This window comes from Boleophthalmus pectinirostris, unplaced genomic scaffold (genome assembly GCF_026225935.1).
Source record: "Boleophthalmus pectinirostris isolate CB_2022bp ecotype Guang Dong unplaced genomic scaffold, ASM2622593v1 HiC_scaffold_17, whole genome shotgun sequence".
NCBI lineage: Eukaryota > Metazoa > Chordata > Actinopteri > Gobiiformes > Gobiidae > Boleophthalmus > Boleophthalmus pectinirostris.
In genome coordinates, this window is record NW_026571115.1 from 33,367,153 (window position 1) to 33,391,023 (window position 23,871).

Sequence of the window (23,871 nt, forward strand, 5' to 3'; positions counted from 1 at the left end):
GAGATTTCTGAATCATCCGTATTGTGCGTAAATGTATCATTTTGATGCCTAACTCTGAGTACCAATAAATGAATAATGGTTTATGTTTTATAGGCATCTAACAGGACTGGTCTAAGGATTACTGTGGCTCTTATATTTTCACACTTTCTTGCAACCGCTAAAATGCGTAGCTCTCTGGAATTTTTGTTTTGAAAAGGAGCTTAGGAAAATGAAAAAAGGTTGGATACCCTTGTAATAGACTGTATAAAGAAAGGCCGCCACACACTACAGGATTTTTCGGTCTTAAGATTTAAACGTGCAACAAAAAGGGTAAAATCTAAAAGGAGAATCTTATGAGACTTAAAATCTCTGATCGCAAAGACTGCAGTGGGATCTGTCTGCAGACCACAGTTAAACCACTCGCTTTGAGACTGTTACGTCTCATCCACACTAGTACGTATTTGAGTCGTTTTCGTTGCAGATGCAGTGTTCATTCACACTAATCCGAAAATGGAAAACGGCTCCAGAGACGGAACGATCTGGTCCCGGCAGCTCCCACGAATTCATCTGAGTACAGATCGCTGATACTCTGACGTAGGAGCTCTAGTTGTGTCCTTATTGGACCACGTCACTGTGACTCACGCCTTCCTGATTCGCTGGGTTTCGTGACATCGGTCAGTGTGACGCTTTTGCAGAAAACAGTTTAAACAAACCAGAGACAAACGGGAAGCAGCAGAGATAGAACTACTCGCACAGAACAGACTCACCATCAGCAGAACACCCCTCTGTCACAGAAAAAACACTCATATTCCACTGAGTCGTGTCCATTTTAAGTCCGACAGAAGCTGAACCGTGTCAGCGCACAAGGAACAAACCGTTTTTTGAGCTCTTAGTTTATGCAAATGAGCCATGTGGTTTTAAGTTTTGTTTCTGTAAAACGTAAACAAATATGCTCAAAGCTGCGTGGATAGGGAAGGCTTGCGGACACAGAAATGACGTGTCTGGACGTAAATCGTTTCCGATACGGTGATACAGTGATTAGTTTCACTGTAAATATAACTTTAAGTGGTCAAAAGATCAGAGCACTGCACTTTTAATTTAGGCTGCGTTCAGACTGCAGGGCTTAATGCCCAATTCCGATTTTTTTGTGAAATCCAATGTTTTTGCGAGGTCGTTCACATTTCCAGTTAAATGTGACTTGTATGTGACTCCAGTGTGAACATTAAATGGCCCGAAAGTGTCCCGCATGTGACACTGGAGACACGACGACGTCAACCGCAGCGAGCGTGCTCTGTGTTTACGGAAGTTGTCCAAAACATGGACGCGAGCATTGAGCACCTGGAGATTTTAAAGTTCCTCTCGTACCGGAGCCAGAACATGAACAACTTACTTGTTTTAAGGAGGAGATTGAGAAGGAGAAGGACGAGGTTTTTGGCCGTGGTGTTTTGTGGGGCAGCGGCAGCGACGTCCGTTGAAAGGAACGTGTGGATGTGGAGACGGAGCCAAGAGTGGTGAGTGGTGATGTGCTTCGCTTCAGTGACACGGAGTTCATTAACAATTTTCGCCTACTTCAGCGCAGAATAGTGACGTTTGTGGCTTGTTGATAACGTGTAGGTCGGATGAATGCACTTTGGCCGTTCAGACTGAAGTCACATGTCAAAAGATCAGATATGTATCGGTTTCAGGAGCACATATCCAAGTGTCCTGGGTCACATTTGAAAAAATCGGATCTGTGTCGTTCAGACTGTCATTAAAAGATCAGATACAGGAAGCATAGGGGCCAAAAAATCGGATTTGGGTCACTTCAGGCTGCAGTCTGAACGTAGTCTTAGATACAAGTCAAAACTGTGTTATTATTTGTGATATGTGGTGCAAAACTTCAGATACATGATTTTAAAGCATGACAGATTGGCGATAAAGTTCAGAGGAAGTAGAATCACTATCGCAAATCTGCAGCTTCACCTCGATCCGTGCGCTGCGTGGATGCAAACAGACACACATGAAGAACCACTCTCACTTTTTTACTTTTAAAGAACGCTTCAAACTGGATTAATAGCGCAGTTTTGTGGACAGATTTCGCTCGTCTAAACGCGGAATAAAAAGTGAAGACGCGGCGCCAGTTTTGCGTTTTCCGTTCAGACCGTCATCATATAAACGTAGCCTAAATGTACAACTTTTCTCGAGGTGTGTGATGATTTTTTTTGCTATTTCCTGAGTGTTTCCAGCGTTCACTTGCCACCAAATGACGCTCATCTGTAATCAGGGTCCATTTTTGGAAATCCGAGTGACACACGCCCCTTCCCGCCCGCAAAGTTGGTTTGACAAGTGGCGGGCGATTAGTGCTAAGGCCGTCAATCAACCTATTTCTAACGATAGTAGGAGAAACCTTGGGGAAAGCAAAGCACTGCGTCGGCCTGTTATTAATGTTCATATCTTGATTTACAGACAAAATAGCGAAATAAAAACACCGGGTTCATGCAGAGCGAGTTAATACGAACATTTTAAGACCAAAATAATGAGGAGTCTGACAGCAGCAGTTGCAGAGAGACAGCAGTTGCGTTTTTTTGTTTTTTTTTTCAGTAGAAAGTAAATTACAATCAGGTTAACAAGGGTCAAAACCTGTCAAAAGTGGATGTTTAAACTCCCAGAAAAACGTGTTCCTTGCATTTAAATAGTTTTAGATGGAATTTCAGAGTTGCTGACATAACTAGAAGTATTTTGTTTTAGAACTCTCCTACTACAGTGTTGGGAAGGTGACTTTTAAAATGTAATCCCCTACAGATTACAGATTACATGCCCCAAAATGTAGTTTGTAATGGAATCCATTAAATTACTTAAAATAAGTAACGTAATCTGAATACTTTGGATTATGTGGTTTAATGTAGAGAAGCAAAGACGAGGAAATCGTAACATAAGATGTTTTATCCGATAAAAGAAAATAAAAAGCCCAGACTTTACTGAACCAAATTAAAAATATTATTGATAGAAGAAGAGGAGACACGTCCACACAGCAGGATTTAGTCCTGTTAAATCCTGTTTTAGTCCTGGTTTTAGATCTGGTTTAGTCCTGGTTTAGTCCTGGTTTAGATCTGGTTTAGTCCTGGTTTAGACCTGGTTTTAGTCCTGGTTTAGATCTGGTTTAGTCCAGGTTTAGTCCTGGTTTAGACCTGATTTTAGTCCTGGTTTAGATCTGGTTTAGTCCAGGTTTAGTCCTAGTTTTAGATCTGGTTTAGATCTGGTTTAGTCCTGGTTCAGTCCTGGTTTAGTCCTTGGTTTAGTCCTGGTTTTAGTCTTGGTTTAGTCCTGGATTAGTCCTGGTTTAGTCCTGGTTTAGATCTGGTTTAGTCCTGGGTTTAGTCTTGGTTTAGTCCTGGGTTTAGTCTTGGTTTAGTCCTGGTTTAGTCCTGGTTTTAGTCCTGGTTTAGTCCTGGGTTTATTCTGGTTTAGTCCTGGTTTTAGTCTGGTTTATTCCTGGGTTTAGTCTTGGTTTAGTCCTGGTTTTAATCCTGGTTTAGTCCTGGTTTATATCTGGTTTAGTCCTGGTTTAGACCTGGTTTTAGTCCTGGTTTAGTCTTGGTTTAGTCCTGGTTTATATCTGGTTTAGTCCTGGTTTATACCTGGTTTAGTCCTGGTTTAGACCTGGTTTAGTCCTGTTTAGTCCTGGTTTTAGTCCTGGTTTAGTCCTGGTTTAGTCCTGGTTTAGTCCTGGTTTAGCCCAAAATGTGAAAACAGGAAAATCCCTCTGTGTAATCCATTTCTTTCAACAAAGTAACTGTAATCCAATTACCACTCACTGAAACAGTAACTGTAACTGAATACAGTTACTCATAATTTGTACTCTGATTACATAACTCCTGTACATGTAATCTGTTACTCCCCAACACTACTTATGCATTTTCTTTTACACTTTTCTTTTCAACTGTTTTTCTCCACAGCTGCTGCTTCTAACGCTGATAAATATTTACTGCAGATAAAATCCCACCAGAAAAACATGAAAACCTGCCATATGGAGTTTACACATAACATATTTACATCACTGTGTTTTATTGTTGTGAAAATGCAACATTCGCAACAAAACAAAAACATCCTGTGTCCTTTTTTTGTATATTTATGAAGAATTGTTGTGTGGGTTTGAGTAGAGCCTGGGAGAGATCGTTAATGAAACAAACACGCAGCGATGACGTCTAAAACCTCTTCAGACATGTTTTTAACGAAGGCACAATGTTTGAACATGGTGGAAAAGCTCAATAAAGTGTTTCTGCATAATATCCCGTCTTTAAACATGTGGAAACCTTGTTCAGTTGATCTGGAATTTTCAGAATAATACCCTGCATTTCCAAATATGGTGATAAGTTCCTTCATTAGTACCATGTTTTCAGGCTATAGGGCGCGTTCAAAAGCCTCCAACCCCATCAACAAACGACCGTGCGCCCCACAATCCAGAGCGCCCCATACACGAATCCACTCGGGTGTCCCAGTACGACTTCAGTAAACTACAAAGCCGCACCACCCGCAGAACACACAAACACACACGCAGCGAAAAACACCCACAAACACACTCATCACTCCACGCCGACGAGGAACGGAACGGAGGAACGAACCGAAAAAGCGAGTGCAACGTGCCGCTTCTAGACACGACACCCTCCCTACACGCCACAACTGAACATAGCCCAGAGTCACCGTGAACACCACAAACAAACAAAACCACTCACCCATCACACTGTTGTGTTTCCTTTAAAGGTTGTGTGGAGGATTTTTTTTTGTTTCAAATTGTCAATGATAGCATTATAGAGGTGCAGTAGACTTGTAATTATGATGACCAAAAAAAAGGGAATAAAAATTCATCAACTCTGGACGTGGTGGGGCTAAACATTTGCCAATAGATAATGACACTGCCTCGTTATCTGTGAGCTGACAGGCTGTCAATCAATCTCCCTACGTTTCTAGCGTAACTGACTTGCCTGCGCGCCGCCGGTACGTGGTTTACGTACGACTGTCACGCAGTCCACAGACGCAAGACGCACAGACGCTGTTTACTCCACCAACGCAACGGTTCTTAGACCTATATCTTCCTCGCAGTTCGCACAAAGTTTGTTGCAATGGCAGACAAGAATCCAGGAGCAGTTCGCCGCAAAAGAAAGTCAGTTTTTTGAGGTCGCTGAAAGAAGAAGACAAGGGGAAAAGCAGCAAAGCCAAACTAAGGTGATTCTTGGAAGATTCATTCCAGCGATGGCGCGACTGAAGCAGACGCAGGGTCTAAAGACTGACGCATTGGTCCACAAATTACTCCTGGACAGGAAACTTCTGCTTATTATGAAAACGTACTTTATTTCCAAGAGCTAGACAAACGTTTTTCAGGACACGAATGCGATATCCTATGTCTGAAAACGTAATTTTCAATGCAAAGAAAGAGTCCGCTTGCTGCTGCGTGTTGTAGTAGTAGCTTCATTCGCACGGAATCTCCGCGCACTCTTCTCTGCACCCCTTTCCTGCTCCTCTCCTCGCTGCCCGATCCGCTCTTCTCCCTGCTCATCACTTCTTTCCGCGCCCAAAATCTCCGCGCACCCCCTCCCCACTTCTCCACCTTGCCTAACCAACACTGTAGTTAGTTGTTTACAAGTCATGTGCAGCGATGAGTACTTTCTGGTGTAAGGAGGGGGAGGGAGGAGGTGTTTCTACGTAGGAGCTGTAGGGGAGGGGGGGTGGTTTCACGCATGCGCAACATTTGAAAAAGGACAAACAGTCGCTGGATTTCTCGTTCCTTGGAAAATCCTCTATACAACCTTTAAAGTCCAGTGAGGTTTATTTGTGAAAAAAGTTCGAAAACAGACCATTTAATGACAGTGCGCCTTATAATCCAGAGCGACTAATAGTGCGGAAAATACACGAAGTGCACGATGTCAAGTGCACCCTACGCTTTGGGGTGAACAAAAAGCTTCGCACTGCTGAACAATAACAACAGGCCCTACTCCACCCATGGCGCTAATTAAAACACCTGCTTTTAAATAAATGTAAACGCGAAGGAAGTTCAGTGTCGTATTCCAGATATTTTCATTCATCCATCACTCTCCTCTCACACTTATAACTTTACTTGTTGAGATCTGAGTTCAGCCAATCGCATTCGTCCTTCACGACTGAAATGTTTATCCACAGAGAAGCCGCTTTCTGTCCTTCCCAACTAAACGCCCGACTCAAACAGAGCTCTCGCGTTCAGCCGAATCCCTCCGCAAATCCCGGAGAAAGTGATCGCGAGCGCTTGTAGGTCATTGTATCCGTCTCGTGAACACGCGGAGGGGCTGGTGTACGGCGGCGGGCTCATGTTTAATCCCGCGCCTCTCTGTTGTGTCACGGCTCACCGCTCACCCGCTGTGGAAAAGACTCGCTTTTGTTTGATAAGGACAAGCCACTTACACACTTCTAATACAACGGCGGCGATGTAATGAATACACGCATTCATATTTTTGGCAAAGTCTTATGGGATTGCCACAGCTGAGAATAAACTCGCAGCACCACCCAGAAGAAAATACGCACCAACAGTCTTTTACCCCTGGACTAAAGGCGCACTGTGTCGCTTTTCTGCTCGGTAATATATCCCCCTCACCTGGCAGAAGTCAGATTGATAAGTGCGGCGCTCTGAATAGAGTTTTAGACATTATCAATCTTCGGGCCGCTCTCGTGTGATCGGGAAAAAGGCAATTACTCCAAGTTGATTGAGGTGAAGTTTCAGCAGAGAAACTTTTATTAAACCCAGTTGAGAGAAAAGCACTGTCCACGAAACACTTCCCTCTGCACGTACTTCCAAGATATTCAAATGGGACCGTTTGTGCGTGCAGGCGTGGCCATGTTTGTTTTGGTTTGTTTATGCGCTTTGCCGCTGGCTTCGGCCCAAATAAAGCTGCAGTCGCGGTTGCTCTGACTAACCGGTAGTAAAAGTCCAAACGGCGCAGAGAGACTGTAAAGCAGGTTGCAAACTCATTTAAAAAAAACACGCTTTCTTATTCTGAGCAGGTTCGCCTCGACGCAGAACGGACCTGTAACGCGGCCGGGTGATCTCGTCCGCGTGTCGCCGTGGAAACAGATAAGTTCCATAGAAAGGGGGACCAGATTTTCACGGTTGGTAGAAATAAAATCGTGAAAAGAGCGAGGAACATTGTGTCATTATCTGAGGAGCTTCTGTCGCTGCATTTTTTATTTATTTTTTGGTTTATGGTCATTCTCAAACACGGATTTCTGTATTTTGGGCAAAACAAATGAGAATTTATGCTCCTCTTTACTGTTGGTGAGGATCAGATTAATCAATAAGTGTGATAGTTCTGTTTTAGACCTGATGTAGTCTTAAATTTAATCTTAAATTTAGTCCCGGTTTAGACCTGGTTTAGATCAAATTGGTCAAAAATACACTGTAAACCCAAATAAGTTACCAGAACTTAAAATAATTGAATCAATCGATTGCCTTAATTATTTTAAGTAGATGAACTTAAAAGTCACATATTTACAGTTAATACGGCTCATAATTTTATATATATATATATATTTCAGACCTTTTGTCGTTTGCCTCAATCAAATTATTCTGTTGTGTGAATGCAATTTATTTTAGTATTTATTTGGTGAAGCGCTTTGAAATTGTATGGTATTTTAGCATGTACTATATAAATTAAGTTTATTTTAAAATCATTTCTATTTGAAACAATAGAAATAACAGGACTTTATCATTCCCAGCGTTTAATTACTTAATTCAAAAACATAGATGAGCTACAAACTTAGAATTAAGATCTCTTCCCATCCCTTTAATAAAAAATAAATAAATAAATAATAAGTTAAAATTACTCAAAAAGAAGAGCATATTTGACATAATTAAGTTAGTAGGACTATTTCTAAAACTTTGAGTATGCACAACTTAATCTATTTAATTAGTTTGAATTTTTGGGTTTTCAGTGTAGGGACACGTGGAACATTTCTTGTATAAAACTTGGACAAATCTATTGCCTCCGCTCAATTTTATTTCTCTCCAGCGACTAGGTCAGGAATCAGAATGTACTAGACGGTTTGCAAAAACCCTGGAAGTTGTAGACCACACACTGGTCAGTCAGTGAAGAGCTGTGAAGCCATGACGTCAAACTCAAGCGTTTGTCTGTGTCCTTTGTGGAACAGCACAACAGTAAACAAAGCGTCGAGATGGATGTAGACCAGGGGTGTCAAACATATGGCCCGTGGGCAGGATCCGGCCCTCCAAGACCTTTAATCTGGCCCTTGGCTGATTTTCTACTAAAATATTTTAATTATATTTTCTTATTAAAATCTTGTTAATTTTCTGTGGTGTTTATCACAGCAGCGTCTCCAGCGTCTCTGTACGTGGCCCCACCAGACCAGAGCAGCACAAATGAAGACTTGTCTCTTTCCAAACGCTCTTAAAGGACGATCGTTTTGACTGTTGACCGTGACACCCTCATCAGAAAAATGTCCAACATGAGAAAAGTGGAGCCGAGTGCAGGATTTTACAAGAAAAATTGACTTATTCCTATTTGCAAACAATTTCATTTTAAAACTTTGTGTTGAAATTACATTTTTCTTAAAGTTTCAGGTTGTTCATAATATTATAATATTTTGTAAAAGAAAGAGTTCATCAATTAAAAAAGATTTCTGTAATAGATTTGTGTTTCTCTACACAAATATTTGAACTTATTGTTATTTTTGGGGTTTATATATATACATGAGTTTTCTGATCCGGCCCCTTTGGGATCAAAGTAGGTTGAATACGGCCCCAGGACCAAAATGAGTTTGACACCCCTGCACTAGACGTTTTGCAAGAACCCTGGAAGTTGTAGCCTGCACACCGGCCAATCAGTGAAGAGCAGTGAAGCCCTGACGTCAAACTCAAGCGTCTGTCTGTGTCCCTTTTGTGGAACAGCACAACAGTAAACAAAGCCTTGAGATGGATGTAGACGAAAACATACTTTAGAGGTCTGTGTGAGATCGAATTTTCAGTCCCGCTCCCGCAATGAATTGTAATTTTCAGTCCTACTCCTGCCTGCAAATCCCGCAAGATGGGGACATTCGCTTTCTTGAGCTCTATTAAACACGAAGAAGCTGAAAGTGTGCGCGAGATTAGACCACATGTGCAAGTTTAGGCTGCTTAAAATGTTTTTTATTAAGGCCAAATAAAATATCCAGCACAAATTATCCAACATTATTCATTTGTATATTTTACTTTACACTCATATTTAGTTTGCAGGGAGTGCAGGGCTCTACCATCCGTTCTGTGTTGGCAACGATTCCCGAGATCAAGGATTTAAAGCAGGAACAAAGAGAATGTTTGGTGAATTTTTATCAAAGACGTTGTTGCCCTTCTTCCTACGGGATTTGGCGCATTACATACGTCACAACCAAATAGCCAGTGTCGGGGAGTAACAGATTACATGTACCGGGATTACGTAATCAGAGTACAAATTATGAGTAACTGTATTCAGTTACAGTTACTGTTTCAGTGAGTGGTAATTGGATTACAGTTACTTTGTTGAAATAAATGGATTACATGGAGGTATTTTCCTGTTTTCACATTTTGGGCTAAACCAGGACTAAACCAGGTCTAAAAGCAGAACTATAGCAGGACTAAAGCAGGATTAAACTAAGACTAAACTAGGACTAAAACCAGGTCTAAACCAGGTCTAAACAATATGACACTAACAGTAGGTGGACATAATTTAAGGCAGCAGTGATCTCATATAGAAATAATTTCTCTATCAATAATATTTTTTTGAATATGTTTAAGTAAAGACTGAGCTTGTTACTGTCTTTTAGCAGATAAAACAAAACATCTTATGTTAAGATCCTCGTCTTTGCTTCTTTACAGTAAACAGTTGCTTATTCATGGAGATTTAGGCTCAACAGACAATTTGAAGAGAACAAACAAGAATTTTCAGGATGTGGTTGGTACATTCATGTCATTTTAAAAAGCACGACAATATCAAGTAATCCAAAGTATTCAGATTACATTACTCACTTTAAGTAATTTAATGGATTACGTTACAAACTACATTTTGGGGTGTGTAATCTGTAATCTGTAGGGGAATACATTTTAAAAGTCACCTTCCCAACACTGCAAATAGCAGCGATTGGTTAAATAAAAAAGTACGCACCTACCATTGAGCAAACGAATCAGGCTGGGACAAATCAGTGGTTTTGTATAAATCTGCTGGGACAGGGGACACAGGACTCAAAACTGGGACTGTCCCGGGTAAAATTTGTTCACCTTATCCATAGAGCATCATTAATTAGATCGTATAATTGGCATCAGAACTAAAGGCAAAATAATATACTGTCAGTGAACGCTTCAAATGGACCAGAGGTGACGTCATTCGCGTTACGTCATGCAGTGCTGTAGTCTCGTACCTGCATCTGTGTGACGTAGATGGGCTTGTTGATGAGGATCCAGGTGGCCGTCTCGTAGCAGGGGGGGACGGTGATGGAGCCCTCGTAGGTGATGTAGCGGGTGGTGTCCGGGTACAGCTCCGCGATGTTCAGACCCATCAGTAAGAACGCATCATCTGCACACAAACACTTATGTTATTTATTGTATGTTACTTAAAAAAACACGTATTATACATTCTTGTGGCTTTAATTCTGTTTTAAACATGCTTCAGGACACCGTGGAGAAGGTAATTTGTAAGAGCTCCCTGTGCTGTGAGCAACACTGACAGAAGAAACAAATGAATCCATTAGGCCCCGTGAATGCTGAGCTAATAGAGCCACACTTTGTCCACAAAACAAACTTAGAGATGGTTTATGGGCTTCAAAACTGTGCAGGAGAAGTTCAGATTTTTACCTGTGATGTAACAATCCATGAAAAATGCAAATGGAGCTTTTTTGAGCGCTCAGAGAAGACGACTTCGGATGAATGGACTCATGAAACAAGCAAGACTGAAGCAAAATACTAAATATAGGCATGTAGTTGATGAGTATGATGCATTTAAAAGCTAAAAAAAAAAGTACATTTAACTGTAAAATATATTTTAAAATATAATATTAAAAATAAAACATTGTATAAAGTGCATTTCTTTATATTTCTTTATCTAAAATAAAAATGTTTTATACTTTCAACTAAATATTTATCCATCCATTTTCTTCTGCTTATTCAGGGTCGGGTCGCAGGGGCATCAGTCTAAGGCTACGTTCAGACTGCAGGGCTTAACGCTCAATTCAGATTTTTTTGTGAAATCCGATGTTTTTGCGAGGTCGTTCACATTTCCAATTAAATGCGACTTGTCTGTGACTTCAGTGTGAACGGTAAACGGCCCGAAAGTGTCCCGCATGTGCACTGGAGACACGACGACGTCAACCCCATGCGTCAACCGCAGCGAGCGTGTGTGTGTTTACGGAAGTTGTCCAAATATGGTCGCGAGCATTGAGCACCTGGAGATTTTACAGTTCCGGTTTCCGCCTGCTTCAGCACAGAATAGTGAAGTTTGTCGCTTGTTAATGACGTGTAGGTCGGATGGATGCGCTTTGGCCGTTCAGACTGAAGTCGCATGTCAAAAGATCAGATATGTATCGGTTTCAGGAGCACATATCCAAGTGTCCTGGGTCACATTTGAAAAAATCGGATCTGTGCCGTTCAGACTGTCATTAAAAGATCGGATACAGGTCACATAGAAGCCAAAAAATCGGATTTGGGTCACTTCAGGCTGCAGTCTGAACGCAGCCTAAGCAGAGACTCCAAGACTTCCTTCATCCCAGACACTTCCTTCAGCTCCTCCATGGGGATCCTGAGTCGTTCCCAGACCAGTCTAGAGATATAGTCCCTCCTGGGTTTTCCCCAGGGCCTCGTTACGGTGGGACATGTCCGGAACACCTCCCGAGGGAGGCGTCCAGGAGGCATCAGAACAGATGCCTGAGCCACTTTAGCTGCTCCTCTCGACGTGGAGGAGCAGCGGCTATACTCCGAGCTCCTCCTGTGTGACTGAGCTCCTCACCCTATCTCTAAGGGAGCGCCCTACTAGCCAGGCTCACACCACCTAGTGCCTCCACTCAATTTCATTTCTCTCCAGCGACTAGGTCAGGAATCAGAATACACTAGACGTTTCGCAAAAAAAACCCAAACATTCTGTGTTGGCAACAATTCTCGAGATCAATGATTTAAAGCTGGAATAAAGACAATGTTTGGTGAATTGTATCAAGGGGAAAGACGTTATTGCCCTTCTTCCTATGGGATTTGGGAAAAGCTTAATATACCAGTTAGCCCCGTTACGTTACATTACATACATCACGACCAAATATCAGCGACTGGTTAAATAAAAAAAGTACCCGCCTACCGTCGAGCAAACAAATCCTAATACTGCAAGGTCAGACGGTTTCTACAAAGTGAAACTGGCTGATGAATCAGGCTAGTATGACACGGTTAAAAGCTCAAAAAAGTATATTTAAGTGTAAAATATACTTCAAAATCCATACATCAATTTTCTCTCAGGACACATAATCTATAGTCCCCAAACTGGACCTCCTTCGGCTCCTGACCAAGAAATTCTGTCCATAAATACAATAAACAGAACCGGTAACAAAGGGCAGCCCTGGCGGAGTCCAACATGCACCGGGAACAGGTCTGACTTACTTTAAAATATAATATAAAAAAAAAAACATTGTGTAAAGTGCATTTCATTATATTTCTTTATCTAAAATGTTTTACACGTTCAAGTAACATATTTAGTAAATGGTTAATTTCATTTCAATATCAGCCACTCACTTCCTGCTTTCATGAACCAAAAATTATAATACGCTTTAATGAATCTCCCAGCAGTGAGAAAGAAGAAGAGATGGAGAGTCTGAAGAGGCGTATCGTTTCTGCTGCTACGGTGGAACGCCTTCACACCGACACAACTTGCTCGTACATGCCGAGGTGTACACATCAAAACGTATTCAACTCTTCATTACCTTCCAATATTAATGATTTCTTCAGAAGGAGATTCTTGTTTCTCGGTATATTTTATTTATGAATTTATGCATAATAAAATAAAGAAACGAGCGTAAATCGAGAGTACTGTACGTGTGTGTGTGTGTGTGTGTGAGGCTCACGTTTGTAGTTGATCCTGGTGATGGTGTCCCTGTTGAGCATGCGATTCAGGAACGTGTTGGAGTTCTCCGACAGCTGCAGCACAAACAGAAGAAAAGCCCCGTCAAATCTGCATCAGTGTGTGTTGTAGAGCTGCCAAGTGCGAGACGGAAAGACGGAGATAGAGACGGAACAGTGGATAATATTGCAATAACTGTTCTGGAGATGTGCAAAATTTGAATAAGAAGTATATCATGTATAATTAAAAGTATTAAAAATGATCTAAAAGACTCTAAAATGTAAAGTATAATCTCGGAAACTATAAAGTAACGTCTCTGACCTTTTGTGGTTAATTTGATGGTCCATTCACATTTTGTACGACAGGCTACTTGAACACGAGCCAATTTACAGGCACATTTGACCACAGTCCTGAAGCTTTGTTAAAATATTGTCTGAAAAATATGGTTCTAGAAATATAGTATAATATTCGTTTTAGTCAATATCGCCCACTTCTATTGGTGAGACAGACCAGGAATAGATGGACAGGAAAGAAAACACCGAAACTGACAGAAATTATTATTTTAAAAACCCTTCCCCATCATGCAAGACACTTCAGCCACATTGCCTCGTATGAAAGTGGAGTGTGCGTAAGTGTTGGTGGTGGTTGGAGGGGCAGATGGTGCAGATTGGCAGCCTTGATTCCGTCAGTCTGCTCCAGGGCAGCTACGGCTATTAACTCATTAATTAATTAACTTTCCCCTGTAGTCCTCCAGACTCCACCCCTCCATCCCCCTCACTCTCCCCTTCAGTCCTCCAGATCTCAACTATAATCCCCCCTCACTCTCCCCTTTAGTCCTCCAGACCTTGTCCATCCTCACTCTTCCCTTTAGTCCTCCAGACTCCATCCGCCCTCACTCTTCCCTTTAATCATCAAGATCTCACCTCTACTCCCCCTGACTTTTCCCTTTAGTCCTCCAGACCCCGCCCCTCCACCCCCTCTCACTCTGCCCTTTAGCCCTTTAGACCGCCCCCTCTCTCTCCCCTTTAGTCCTCCAGACCCCCCTCACTCTCCCCTTTAGTCCTCCAGACTCCACCCCTCCTTCCCCCCTCACTTTTCCCTTTAATCCTCAAGATCTCACCTCTACTCCCCCCTCACTTTCCCCTTTAGTCCTACAGACCCCACCCCTCCATCCCCCTCACTCTGCCTTTTAGCTCTCCAGACCGCCCCGTCTCTCTCCTCTTTAGTCCTCCAGACCCCCCTCACTCTCCCCTTTAGTCCTTTAGATCTCACCTCTAACCCCCCACTCTTCCCTTTAGTCCTCCAGACTCCACCCTCCTTCCCCCCTCACTCTTCCCTTTAATCCTCAAGATCTCACCTCTACTCCCCCCTCACTTTTCCCTTTAGTCCTCCAGACCCCACCCCTTCATCCCCCCTCACTCCCCCCTTCAGTCCTCCAGACCCCCCCACTCTCTCCTTTAGTCCTCCTGATCTCCCCCCTTCTCACTCCCCTTTAATACACCAGATCTCACCCCTTCAACCCCCTCACTCTCCCGTTTAGTCTTCAAGATCTCGCCCCACCTCGTCCTCACTCTCCCCTTTCGTTCTCCAGACCCTCCTCACCCTTTAGTCCTTCACACCTCTCCTCCCTCGCTCCCCCTTTAGCCTTCCTTCATTCCATCCTGCACCATCCAACTCCAAACGGGCAGGAGCCGTGGTGGAGAATTCCCAACTCACAACTCAGTGCCCTTCACTTTACTCAAGTTTCAGAACAACAGGATGTTCAAATTATTCAGAATTTCTAGCGGTAAATTGCGTTACATTAATTAAACTACAAAATTATTTTTGAATTGATTTAGTTTATTTGGCCATGATTTAACCAACGTCTCATAATAATGTTTCAAAACTGCATTAAGATTGTGTATTCAGATTAGTCTATTAATTAGGCGAGAGAAAGAGTCATTTGAAGAGAAACAATGCCAAATGCTCTTAGCAAAAACTAAATATTTGCATAAATTTACCGCTTTGAATTGTTCGTTTTCAAAAAATAACATCACAAGCTTTAAAGGTGCACTGCGTAACGTTTCTAGTGGAGCGGAAAAATGCTGTTGCTTGGTCTAGAATGTTCCACGGTATAAATCACACCCGTCTATCGCGAGGAAGATCAGCAGGTTACAGCACTAGGCAACGTTACAGTTCAGATCTGCGGAGAGGCGCACCTATAGACCTTTTTTACAACGTCTGGAAGCGCCGAGCTATAAGTTTGTGGAACTTCAAGATAATGGTTTTCTATTCCATTTCTATTTCTAAAAATTTACGTTATGGTCATGAATAAAACATAAGTAACTTGTTCACTCAGACTGATACGACAATTAAAATTTAAAAAATCGATTTCATGATGTCAGATTTGCACAGATAGAAAGATTTGTGCTGTTCAAATGTGAGCCAATCTGTAGCATGGAATACTGTTAGTTTTGCTCAGTAGTTCTCTAATGCTAGTCGTTCATTTCAGTTTTAATTTAATTCAATTTCTTTATTGTCATTGTCATATAAAATAACAACGACATTACATTAGAGCAGGGGTGTCAAACATGAGGCCCGGGGGCTGGATCCGGCCCTCCAAGTCCTTTAATCTGGCCCTCGGCTGATTTTCTACTAAAATATTTTAATTATATTTTCTATTAAAATCTTGTTAATTTTCTGTGGTGTTTATCACAGCAGCGTCTCCAGCGTCTCTGTACGTGGCCCCTCCCACCAGAGCAGCACAAATGAAGACTTGTCTCTTTCCAAACGATCTTAAAGGACGATTGTTTTGACTGTTGACTGTGACACCCTCATCAACAAAATGTTAAAAATGAGAAAAGTGGACGTTGAGTGCAGGATTTTCCAAGAAAAATTGACTTATTCCTATTTGCATACAAGTTCATGTTAAAACTTTGTGTTGAAATTGTATTTTTCTTAAAGTTTCAGGTTGTTCACAATATTATAATATTTTGTAAAAGAAAGAGTTCATCAATTAAAAAAAGATTTCTGTAATAGATTTGTGTTTCTCTGCAGAAATATTTGAACTTATTGTTATTTTTAGGGTTTATATGACATGAGTTTTCTGATCCGGCCCCTTTGGGATCAAAGTAGGTTGGATACGGCCCCCGGACCAAAATGAGTTTGACACTCCTGCACTAGAGCCTCATACAGACTGCCTAGTATGTATGATGCATGCATGTCTACAGTGTATAAAAACAGTCAGAGGTTTGGACCTTGACAAAGAGGGAGACGACTGCGATGCCGTGGGGGCTCTTGGCTGCTTCCGTGTAGTTGGCGTACAGGTCCTGGTTGTAGTGGATCAGCTGCACCTGGAAACACAAACATCGGAATATTTAAAACAAACTGAAAAGGCCTTTATCTGATTTTTCCCCCCCGTGCATTTGAACCATAGACTGTGCAAAGAAGTGGACTAAGGGGAGTGTGTCACCACCTGTAGCGTTTAGCTCCAGTCACATGAAGCTCACAAGGAGACAAGTTCCATATGGGGTTCTCCGCCTTTTCCAACATCCCTTCATTACGACATGTCTCTATTTAGACGTGCTGGTTTTCGACACTTTTTAGTATCGCTATTCCGACACGTCATTCCATTCCAGGTGGGTGGAGAGTCCCTGCCTCAAGTGGAGGAGTTCAAGTATCTCTGGGTCTTGTTCTCGAGTGAGGGGAGGATGGAGCGTGAGATTGACAGGTGGATCGGTGCAGCGTCTGCAGTGATGCGGTCGCTGTATCGGACCGTTGTGGTGAAGAGGAGCTGAGCCGAAAGGCAAAGCTCTCGATTTACCGGTCAGTCTTCGTTCCTACTCTCACCTCTGGTCATGAGCTCTGGGTAATGATCGAAAGGACGAGATCGTGGATACAAGCGCTCGAAATGAGTTTCCTTCGCAGGGTGGCTGGGCGCTCCCTTAGAGATAGGGTGAGGAGCTCAGTCACACAGGAGGAGCTTGGAGTAGAGCCGTTGCTCCTCCACGTTGAGAGGAGCCAGTTGAGGTGGGTCGGGCATTTGTTCCGGATGCCTCCTGGACGCTGCCCTTGGGAGGTGTTCCGGGCATGTCCCACCGGGAGGAGGCCCTGGGGAAGACCTAGGACACACTGGAGGGACTATGTCTTTCGACTTGCCTGGGAACATCTCGGGATCCCCCCAGAGGAGCTGGAGGAAGTGTGTGTGGAGAGGGAAGTCTGGGAGGCCCTTCTCTGACTGCTGCACCCGTGACCCGACCCCGGATAAGCGGAAGAAAATGGAATGGAATGGAAAGGTATTCCACCATGTCATATTTTCTTCTTTTTTTTTTTGAGAGTTGTGATAATCTACCCAGGCGCATCTCTCGCTTTTCTTCGATGTTCTAAATCTCAACAACTATCAAGTCACCATGGCTCTCAGTTAGGGCATTTTTCCACTGTCTGCTATCCTCTGTGGCCGAAGTTTCCTCTGATCAATGATATATGAGAGCGCAAAGTATAACAGGCTATCACACTAAACAAAATAACAAAATTTGGACAAAATAACAAAAAATAAATAAAAAATACAGGTTGTGTACAGCGGGTCAATACGAACATTTTAAGACCAAAATGAAATGTAAAGTCAACTGGAACCAGAGTCGATGGAGCTGGAAGTGCGCCCATACTCACTTCCTGTCTTTCTTAACTTTGTTCATTTACATGTACAGTGTGAGATTTGAGCAAAATTAGTCTTGTCCCGGTCTTATATAAGCAGCTCTTGAGTTCGGTGCGCTCTGTCTGCATCTAATCATAACATGCTCGCTGCGGTTAGTATCACCATGAAAAATGAAGACGCTCTGAAAGCACAAGGTAAGTGAGGAATAACTCTGGACCACTGCAAACTGTTTACAATGAACTAATTCTGGATTTTACTTCAGATTTTGTTAAAAATGTTACAGCTTCGTGATTGTATTTCGTGGTTGGACATGAGCAGCAGACGTAACAAGTAAAATATTAACTGTAAACAAGACGCAAAGATCGATAAATAGTCATGAGTTGAGGACTGAAAACTCTTGATTAATGAGGGGAGCATTACACTTTAATTATTAGTAAAGGTGTAAGAAAAAAAAATCAAAAAAATTCTAAATATGTCTGAATTGATTTTTTATTTTTTTTTACTTTTATTGCCACAAATCAATTCACATCAACAGTGTCCTGAGCCTGAGCCCTCACATAATTTATATATTTACTTGTATTTTATTTATTAATTTATTTGGACATTTTTAGCTGTAGTTGAGCCGTAAACAGTTCCATTTTATAAGCTTGATTTTTGATATCCACTGATCAACGGTCGGTGTCTCGGGTTTCAGTAGATCGTGATCATTTTTCTTGCGGTTATCAGAAGAAAATGCAGCAGAAATCAATGATCATGAGAGAGACCATCAAGAAATGTATCTAGCAAAAAGATCATTGGGTCCAACGAGAGGTCAACAGCCAACATCTTTTGTAGAACATCTTTAACATCAATCCAGAAACAGTGTCAATACATGCATCCTGAATTTTGGACTTCCGGTCATCGCGCAATGCAAACTGGGAAGGATGCTACGAAAAAGTGAGCATCAAACCGCCATGTTTGATTTCCCAGTGGGATGCGTCTATTGTCAAAGCCGATCTTTCGAACCATATCGCTTTTGTTTCTGGTTCTGATATTGTCATATTTTAGTTATGGGATTCGGACATCGTAATTGTGTGGTTGTTGGACGTCCTAACAGCGGAAAAATGGTTTCGGAAGTTTGCGAACTCCATAACTGTTACAGGGAATCAGATGTGTGTGACTACAAACCTCCATTTGAAACCCAGCGAATCAGGAAGGCGCTAGAGCAGGGGTGTCCAAACTTTTTTCATCAAGGGCCACAAATCTAAACACAGACAAAGCAGAGGGCCGATCGAGGGCCGTAGACTGGTGCTCAGTACAGTGAATAATTGAAATATGTGCATGTTTAACACGTTAGAATGAGCCATCAGTCTTTATTCACGCTTAAAACCACACACTAAATATAAATATTAGCTTTATCAAGGTAGAATTTAAAAAAAACTTGCAGTAAAAAGTTAATTTTTAATTGATGCAAGGTCATTTGGGCCATGTTATTAGGTTCTTTTTTTCAGACCTAGAGTGTTATTTCATACCTGACAGTTTAGACTGCTCACTAGCGTCTTCCTCAGAGTGGTCATGTGACGTGTCTGATCAGCTGATTTAAACAGGTTTTGTTGGTTTCTGTAAACCGGGACGAGGGGGCTTTTTTACTCTCACACACCTGGGATGCTGTCCTGAGGAAGTCGGACTGCAGATGGCGCTGTCGTCCTGCCTCCACCGGTAGGAAGACAGCGCCAAAACCACGTCACAGCAACATCGCGTGACTCTGAGGAAGACGCTAGTGAGCAGTCGAAACTGTCACGTATGAAATAACACTCTAGGTCTGAAAAAAAGAACCTAATAACATAGAATATCGGAAGACCAAATGAATCTCATTGGACTGTCATTTGGGCCAATTCACCTGGAAGCCTGAGGGCCAAGAAAAACATGTCTGAGGGCCGCATTTGGTCCACTGGCCATAGTTTGGACATGCCTGCGCTAGAGTCACAGTGACATGGTCCAGTAAGGACACAACTAGTATCAACGTATCTCTGGAGCCGTTTTCCATCAGATTAGTTTGGACGAACACTGCATCCACAATGAAAACGACTTGAATATGAACTAGTGTGGACGGGGCCTTAGTGTTAATTTGGCTCCTCCCCCCCCCCCACTTCAAACTCCCGCAAGAGAAGATCAGTTTGAACCAGTTTTGTACATAATTTCAACTTAAATTAACTAAAATAAAGTGTAAAAATAAAATACCTTTGTGTGTTGTTTAGCTAAATCAGGATAACCCTGCAAAGTGTTATCTGTTTACTCTCAAAATATTCATATAACTCTTGATTTCGTGGGGTTAAACAGGAGCTTTGGATATTTGCATTTGCATAAAAACTAATTGGACGCATATAAACCCTGAGAAAATGTTAAAATTTATTCTATAAGAGTTAATTTTAACACTCCAACTTTTTGCTGAAGTTGTAATGTATTTTATTGTATCACGTTTTTGTATATTTACAGAGAACTAACTGTAAGGAGGGTTTAAACAGAGCCTTGGAGAGATCGCTACATTACTCAGACATGCATGGGTGACATCTACAACCTCTTCAGGCATGTTACTGATGAGGGAACGAAGTTATAACACGGTAGAAAGCTCCAAGATGTTAATTTATGCACTGCACTCCCGCTTTAAACTTTCAGAAAAATGTGTTCCTTGTGCGTAATACGTCCTTGCATTTTAATGTCATAAATAAAGCGATCCCTTATTAGAACACAGCTCTACTCCCGGCAATTCTTCAACTTTTTCTTGCACAAACTGTCACGGGTATTCTCCCACCAATCAAAGTAATAATAAGAAAAGCATAAAAACCTGCCACATGCGCTTTAATTAAGTCCTGAGATTCAAAAAGGTTATAGCCATCAATCACCGAACACTCCAACCAGGACAGACAGACGAAGGAACGCAAACTACAGAAGACGCGGAGGGTTTGTGAAAGGTAAAAACAAACCGTGAGACGTGAGGTGATGGGTTTATAAAGGAAAATACTGGATATGCTTTGGTTTCGGCGCAGGCGGTGAAGAGGAGGAGCTGGAGAGGCCGAGGAGGCGGACGGTTCTGCAGGAAATGGTTGTCAGAAAAATCGACAAACTCATTAAAGAGGGTGTATTGTACGGAAGCCGAGAGGGGTCGCAACAAACGCAAACGCAGCAACAAATACAAATGCAACAACACACCAAAAAAAGCCACAACGGAAATGATTGCGGGACTCTATTTTAATGCAAACGCCGCAACAAATACAAACGCCACAACACAAACGCAAATGCCGCAACATATTAAAAAGCCACAACACATTAAAAAGAAACAACACATTAAAAAGCCACAACACATCAAAAAGCCACAACACATTAAAAAGCCACAACACATTAAAAAGCCACAACACATAAAAAGCCGCAACATATTAAAAAGCCACAACACATTAAAAAGCCACAACACATTAAAAAGAAACAACACATAAAAAAGCCACAACACATCAAAAAGCCACAGCACATTAAAAAGCCACAACACATCAAAAAGCCACAACACATTAAAAAGCCACAACACATTAAAAAGAAACAACACATAAAAAAGCCACAACACATCAAAAAGCCACAACACATTAAAAAGACACAACACATTAAAAAGAAACAACACATAAAAAAGCCACAACACATCAAAAAGCCACAGCACATTAAAAAGCCGCAACACATTAAAAAGCCGCAACACATTAAAAAGCCACAACACATTAAAAAGCCACAACACATTAAAAAGACGCAACACATTAAAAAGAAACAACACATTAAAAAGAAACAACACATTAAAAAGCCACAACACATTAAAAAGACGCAACACATTAAAAAGAAACAACCCATTAAAAAGAAACAACACATCAAAAAGCCACAACACATTAAAAAGCCACAACACATTAAAAAGCCGCAACACATTAAAAAGCCGCAACAAATTAAACACAGTAAAAAGGCACAACAGAAGTGACCGCGGGACTCTATTTTCCGACAGACCGATCAAGCGGCAAGCGAAGAAGCAGAACTACAACGTGAAAAGTAAAGGAACGTAGAAGTTCGTAAGTAAAAGTAATTTATTGTTTTATCATTATTCGTTTCACATTGTAGTTCTTCTTCTTCACTTGCCGCTTGATCGGTCCGTCGGAAAATAGAGTCCCGCGGTCACTTCCGTTGTGGCTTTTTGATGTGTTGTGGCTTTTTAATGTGTTGCGGGGTTTTTTTTGCATTTTTGTTGTGTTGTCGGATTTGTATTTGTTGTGGCGTTTGCATTAAAATAGAGTCCCGCGGTCATTTCCGTTGTGACTTTTTGTTGTGTTGTCGGATTTGTATTTGTTGCGGCGTTTGGGTTTGTTGTGACCCTTCTTGGCTTCCGTAGTATTGCACTATTGCACTATGGCGTATTAACTGCCAACACATACCATATTTAGATCACCGTGTTACTTCTACTTCTACTTTACTGTTTTGATAATGCTTGTATTTTGTAATTTTTTTGGAGAATTGTCGTGTGAGGAGAGTATGAGTAGCTCCCAGGAGAGATCACTAAATTACTCAAACATGCATGGACGATATCTAAAAAGGAATGTTTTTGATGAGAGTTAAAAATGACGAGTTTTAGGCTACGTTCAGACTGCAGCCTGAAGTGACCCAAATCTGATTTTTTTGGCTTCTATGTTCCTGTATCTGATCTTTTAATGACAGTCTGAACGACACAGATCTGATTTTTTCAAATGTGACCCAGGACACTTGGATATGTGGTCCTAAAACCGATACTTATCCGATCTTTTGACATGCGACTTCAGTCTGAACAGACAGGTCGCATTCATCCCACCTACACGTCAGGCTTGGAGTCTCGTCAATGGAGGGAAAGTGAGGTTATCTTAGGTAAGGTTAGTTTATTAATATTTGTGTGGATCGCTGTATTCAGGCCAAACTGGAGGAGTCTTTTCTTAAAACGATTGCCAAAGAAATGCCGGTCATGGCTCCAATCCATCCATCCATTGTCTTCTTCTTATCTGGGGCTGGGTCGCAGGGGAGAGCAGTTTAAGCAGGGACTCCCAGACTTCCTTCACCCCAGACACTTCCTCTAGCTCCTCCAGGGGGACCCCAAGGCGTTCCCAGGCCAGCCAGTCCCTCCAGTGCGTCCTGGGTCTTCCTCTGGGCCTCTTTTCAGTGGGACATGCCCGGAACACCTCCCGAGGAAGACACCCAGGAGGCATCAGAACAGATGTCCGCGCTACCTCAGCTGCTCCTCTCGACGTGGAGGAGCAGCGGCTCTACTCTGAGCTCCTCACCTGATGTCTAAGGGAGCACCCAGACACCCTGCGAAGGAAACCTATTTCGAGTGCTTGTATCGGCGATATCGTCCTTTCGATCATTACCCAGAGCTCATGACCATAGGTGAGGGGAGGAACGAAGACTGACGGTAAATCGAGAGCTTTGCCTTTCAGCTCAGCTCCTCTTCACCACAACGGTCCGATACAGCGACCGCATCACTGCCGACGCTGCACCGATCCGCCTGTCAATCTCACGCTCCATCCTCCCCTCACTCGAGAACAAGACCCCGAGATACTCCACTTGACTCCCTCCTCCACTTGAGGCAGGGACTCCCCACCCACCCGGAGAGGGCAAGCCACCTTTTTCCGGTCGAGAGCCATGGCCTCGGACTTGGAAGAGCTGATCCCCTGGCTCCAATGTCAACAAAAAATAAAGAGCCTGCGAGCCAAATACAAGGAGGCAAAAGACTCAAACAAACGAAGCGGCCGTGGACGTGTAACCTGTACATTTTATGAAGAACTGGACCGTACTTGGTGAGACAAGCCCAGCGTTTAGGCGACTTCTGTAAACACTGAGCACGTTTGCTGTGTGACGTCGTCGTGATCTCCAGTGCTCAGGTGGGACACTTTTGGGGCGTTTAAAGTTCACATAAAAGTCACATTTAAGTGGAAATGTAAACGACCTCGCAAAAAAAATCACAAAAAAAATCCAGATTGAGCATTAAACCCTGCCGTCTGAACGTCGCCTTAAAGAACTAAAGCTTCTTATGTCGGTGCAAAAGCCGCTCATCTTTTATTTCGGGCGTCTCCAAACATGACTTATATACATGGGGCTCTTGGTTTTCGTTGAGCAGTTCATATTTCAGTCTCTGTAAATTGAAAGATTGCACTGTGTAACTTTGCCGCTGGC

At 42.3% G+C, this 23,871-nt stretch overlaps 1 protein-coding gene across 1 annotated transcript in view; it reads right to left on the bottom strand.

Moving 5' to 3' along the window:
• LOC110168961 (carbonic anhydrase-related protein 10-like) overlaps window positions 1-23,871 on the bottom strand; it is a 108,194-nt gene that overhangs the window by 20,452 nt on the left and 63,871 nt on the right. The window contains exons 4-6 of the mRNA XM_055152553.1: window positions 16,277-16,372; window positions 13,045-13,117; window positions 10,369-10,523 (exon numbers count right to left, since the gene is read on the bottom strand). Of these exons, the coding sequence (XP_055008528.1) occupies window positions 10,369-10,523; window positions 13,045-13,117; window positions 16,277-16,372 (324 nt within the window). The remainder of the gene's footprint in view (window positions 1-10,368; window positions 10,524-13,044; window positions 13,118-16,276; window positions 16,373-23,871) is intronic.